The 4,717-nt window shown below is 40.6% G+C and overlaps 1 protein-coding gene across 1 annotated transcript; it reads right to left on the bottom strand.

Moving 5' to 3' along the window:
- Window positions 1-782: 782 nt before the first annotated feature.
- On the bottom strand, window positions 783-4,333 carry LOC139307290 (beta-galactoside-binding lectin-like). Its single transcript, XM_070931111.1, has 4 exons — window positions 4,284-4,333; window positions 2,141-2,220; window positions 1,273-1,444; window positions 783-948 (listed from the first exon to the last, which is right to left on the bottom strand). The coding sequence occupies exons 1-4, from the start codon at window positions 4,290-4,292 to the stop codon at window positions 802-804; spliced, it is 408 nt and encodes a 135-aa protein (XP_070787212.1). The 5' UTR covers window positions 4,293-4,333; the 3' UTR covers window positions 783-801.
- Window positions 4,334-4,717: the final 384 nt, after the last annotated feature.

The following is a 4,717-nucleotide window of genomic DNA, read 5'->3' as shown; positions in this document are numbered from 1 at the left end:
ATTGGATTCATTGCTTGAGGATTCATGTCTTGTTCAGTTGGAGCACCTGCTGGTCAAAAGACAACCCCCCCTACAGTGATGACGACGGCAGTTTAGTTGTTGCAAGGAGGTGGGATGTGGTCTCAGTATATTTTTCTTATAGATGAGTAATTGTCTCACTAAGGTGAACTTAAAATATAGAGTGGGCCAAGGAGGGCTTTTGATTGATAATATGCTTGTGTAACAAGTTAAAGGATTCAAAGTCCATGTTTATCATAAAAGGACATGCTTTAATACATGTTGTAAAGGCAAGAATTGTTCTCAGTTATAAATCTGGAATGTCTGGGAGGGAAAACAAGAGAGCATGCAGCATTTCACGGCACCTTAAAGAACAACTGATCACATTTTATGTGGCACTTTTTCACTAAACACTGCAAACTGCAAAGCAAATAACAGTCAGATAACATGGGCTTGGGACTACTTTATGTTTGGTTTGCTTTTCGGTCAGTAGCTCTGTCAAATTTGCAGCAAGGACATGTAGTTACAATATTTACTGTATGCTTTTCTGTGTGTGCAACTGAGTATTATGACTTTGTGTGTGTCTATATTATCTATCCATCTTTTTGTCTATGGTTGACTGCATCTGCACATGTCGACAAGCTAAATTCTTGCATAACATATAGTGTGATAAGCATGTAAGGCACTACTGATACCATATGTATTCAGGGACTTAAAAGCTGGTGATATATGTGACGAAAATGCTGGACTAATTGAAAAAGAAAAACTGAATTTCAATCCAACAATTCCGGGCAGGGTGGAGGTTTATTTGATATCAACGCTTCTGATGCGAGCATCCCCATCGAAGCTGATGAACGAGTACTTCTCGGCACCCATGCGGTTGGGGAAGTGGATTGAAGAGCCATCTGATAAAGTCACATGAAACTCTGTAGGGGTGAATTCAATGGTGATCTAGATGGGAGGATGTGTGCAAAGATGGAGAGAAAAAGAGGAAGAATATGCAGACAAAGATGTTACATATTGAACTTCTGCTCCATTCTTGGACAAAGTATTTAATGGTGGATATTTCAAACTTAACCAGCATGCTGTACCATATCATTATAAATACCTTGAAATAGTTTATCTGATGAAACATCAATAGGTATAGCTCTAACAGATCTCTGTGAGTCCATAAACTGGTGCTCAAATGATTACGGTGAAGCTATCAGAGGTACAGTGACACACATTTTCCATCCCAGACTAGGTTAGACTATGTCCACACTCAGGACCTCTCACCTTGAACTCCTCTCCCTGGTTGAAAGGAAAGCCTCCCTCGCGGCTCTCCTCACACCAGCTGCCTCCCTCGTAAGAGTTGCAGACCACCACATTCTCGTCTCCGTGGGCGTTAAAGCGAGGGTTCATATGAAAAGTAATATCCTGATCATTGGGTCCAATATTCACTGCAAAACTGCGGCACAAAATAACAAAAAAAGATTTATTACATTTTGATATGGCTCCTTATATTCAAAATGGGTTAGAGGACAACCACAGCTGACTGCTGACCATCATCTTCATCACCCCCACGTTGCTGAGGGGAAGTTAATTAAGGTAGTCACTGACTGTAACTGATTATACATTCCACCTCCATCTCAGTGTTAGTGTTTATATAAAGAACGGCACTCATGAATAAGCACAGAAAGTAGAAAAAGAATTGTAAGGAAACATGTTTCATTAGTTGTACTCCTGAAGCCTCAGCCGCCTTCTGTGATGTAACTAACGAAGAGACATATACTGTATATACATATACCGAACGCTCTCTGTCCTAATGTTAAACATTTTGTGGGAACATGGTTTCAGCCTTGTGACTTTACTTCCTAAACAGTATCATGTCACATCAGCTACCTTATCATACCCTACACAGACGTCTATTGAAAGTACTTGGTCCTGATATCATTATGTTGATTTAAGTGTGACAAAAGTAAGATATCCAAACATCCAAATAAAAGAATAGCATTCTTTAGACAAGCATGACATTTGTTTTTTGGAATACAGGTGTAAACTACTGTTTATGTAACCTGAGCACCAAGAAGAGATTAACTGTTTCACTTTTACTGTGATGCACTTATTTCAAAATATCAAGCTAGTGATTTACATGAGTGCTTACTCTGAAGCATCAGACTTGGGGGCTCCAACAATGGTCAGGGTCTGCCCGACCTTGAAGGACATGTTCTTTATGATCATACCCTGTGAAGAAAAAGAAGGGGGGGGGGGGTAGTGATACAGTACGTTATTGTGTGGAAATACTACTGGATTTTACTAGATCCAATTATTATTGCAGCTTCAGGCAAAAAACCCCAGCAGCAGTAGCCTCAGCCAACTCTCCAGTCCTCACTTCATCCTAACAAATTACAAAACATATGTTTTCAATTACACTCCCATTGACTGAATGGTCAAAGATTCCAGCTCATTCCTGTCCTGCTGTTGCCACGGCCCTTTTCCAGATTTTGGACGAGGCTAAAAATGTTGAAAAATGATGAGGGACGACCGTTGTTAAACTGAGTAATATTTTCCTAAGTGCAATACTTAACTGCTAGTACACGGTGGAAAAACGGTCGACCACAGCAGAAATCCTCTGCTCGGTTGCTACTGTACATGTGGCAGGGGAATACTGAGCTGTGCCACAATGAGGAAATTATACTTGAGCAATCTATTATTTGGTTGTGAAACACAGCTCACTACTGTTTAACACTTTGTTACTTTGTCAAATGATGTATCTGGGGAACTGTTAACTGTCGCCATTGGCAACAAGTACAAGAATAGCAGTTCTTCGCAATATAGTTAAACGTGTGTGTTAAAGTAGAAGGTTATGAGATGTTGGAAAAATCTGGTTCAGATTAGACACAGTAGAGGCAGCCTCAGACACCAGCGCTTAGTACTTTGCAATCATTAATCTTCTGGCCAGAAACACAGAAACATATAGATGTTTTAACGTCATTGCACTTAATCAATGCCTTTCAGAGGTTGATGCTCGCCAGCTTTTCAGGGGACAGGAGCAAGAAATTTCATGTGTTCACTTGTGTGATTTGTATGTGCTGCAGCTGTTGAGAAAAATCCTTGCTGATATTGCTATATGTTGATTCTGGCAGAACACAAGAGGACAATTCTGCAGTATAACCAAAAAAATTGCATCTGAAAGATCAACCAAACCATGAAATGAAAGGGAGGGTAAAGGGATAGAATAACATGGGTATGACATTCTTTCCATGTTAGAGTCCAACTGTAAAGTGCGTGAATAACATATGGCACAGGGGCTTGAGCTGTGTGGGGCTGAGCTGAGGTCAGAGCTGGCGGATACCCTGCATCTCTCACAGACACTCCTGTCTAAAGGAATCTGCATACTGTACTGTGTAAGAGATGCCAATTCATTACACCTCTCGCTGACAGAGGGACAAAATCCAGCTGACTGACTAGAAACACTCACAAGTATGTACAGCACATCTATCTACCACATAATTTACTCTAAAATAACTGTCATCCTTTCTACACAATAATACAAAATAGACCTTTTACAGTGACAGAGACATTCTATTCTGATAGAACTGAATGAATAAACAGCCTCCACAATCTGCCACTGCTCACTTGTTCACTCCAAGAGATAAACTTAATTACAGTCTCATTTATCCTCCACACGATGACATTATTTCCTTTTATCCTTTAATGTAATTGAAGCCTTCCGACCCCCACTCTTGCTGTGCCCTTTCCAAACACATGTTTACCCCTGCAGCCAAAAAAAAGCCAGAATGATACTGGGCCTTTGTTGTAATCTACTCAGTTTGAGTCCAAAGAGGCCAGAATGCATTGCTGCGTGTGTTCAGCTCCAGATAATGAGACTGAGACGACTGGAATGAACTGGACAAATGTTAACAAGCATCTCCGTTGCAATGTAATTAAATTGCAGGAAGAATGAAGCAACCTAAACAGCGGACTTATGTTTTATTCACATTAAGTGACTGATGTGCATGCATGTGTGCTCTGGGGTGAATATTTTGACCATAAAAGGCAATCAAAGAAATCCAAAAGTCCAGACCTCTCAAAAGCACAAGTTACAAAAACACAGTTAAAGTGCAATGAGCTGGTTCAGTTAAAGCATAGTTCAGCAGGTTCAGTTTCATCGACATAGAGTGAGCTGGCACATGTCAAGCAGCTGTCACTTTTAAAATATGACCTAACGCTGCTCGTCCATCTAAGTCATAAAATACAGTAAAAGCAAAGCAGGAGCACAATATTTTTGTCAAAATTCGACTTACTTTCATCATCTTTGCAGATGTAGTCAGTCAAGTACTGAGAAGGAGTGAGAGTGCTGCAGGGCCTCACCCCACTGCACAGGAGAATATATACAGTGTGGGAGGTTCCTTCAACCTGAGCGACATTTGAAGCAGCGAATACAATCAGGCCACTAGAGCACATCGGCCAATGAAGTCAAAGTGTAGCTATTGAGCATAAATTTAGTGCCTAACAAGTGATTGCAGACCTTAGTGAAGTGAGGATAATTAGTGATAGATTGTTTGTTGACATCAGACTGTTATATTGTAATCTGGTGGTGTTGAGTCTGACTGTGAGAGGGAACGCTGTGAGTCCCAGACCAAAATAGAAATGAATTTGTTGCCAGGGAGACAACTAAATATTTAGCTCAGCCAGCAGACGTAATGCCCACTTACTGTATATAGTTTGCAACTTACTG

This window comes from Enoplosus armatus, unplaced genomic scaffold (genome assembly GCF_043641665.1).
Source record: "Enoplosus armatus isolate fEnoArm2 unplaced genomic scaffold, fEnoArm2.hap1 Scaffold_67, whole genome shotgun sequence".
NCBI lineage: Eukaryota > Metazoa > Chordata > Actinopteri > Centrarchiformes > Enoplosidae > Enoplosus > Enoplosus armatus.
The sequence above is the reverse complement of the archived record's forward strand: the minus strand, read 5'-3'. Positions and strand labels throughout refer to the sequence as shown.

What these genes read in the sequence shown, in the direction of transcription:
- LOC139307290 (XM_070931111.1), bottom strand. An exon ending in CCCAAGTCTGATGCTTCAGA is followed by an intron (nt 1,445 to 2,140) that starts GTAAGCACTCAT and finishes TTTGTGCCGCAG; the next exon opens with TTTTGCAGTGAATATTGGAC. An exon ending in ACCAGGGAGAGGAGTTCAAG is followed by an intron (nt 949 to 1,272) that starts GTGAGAGGTCCT and finishes CCTCCCATCTAG; the next exon opens with ATCACCATTGAATTCACCCC.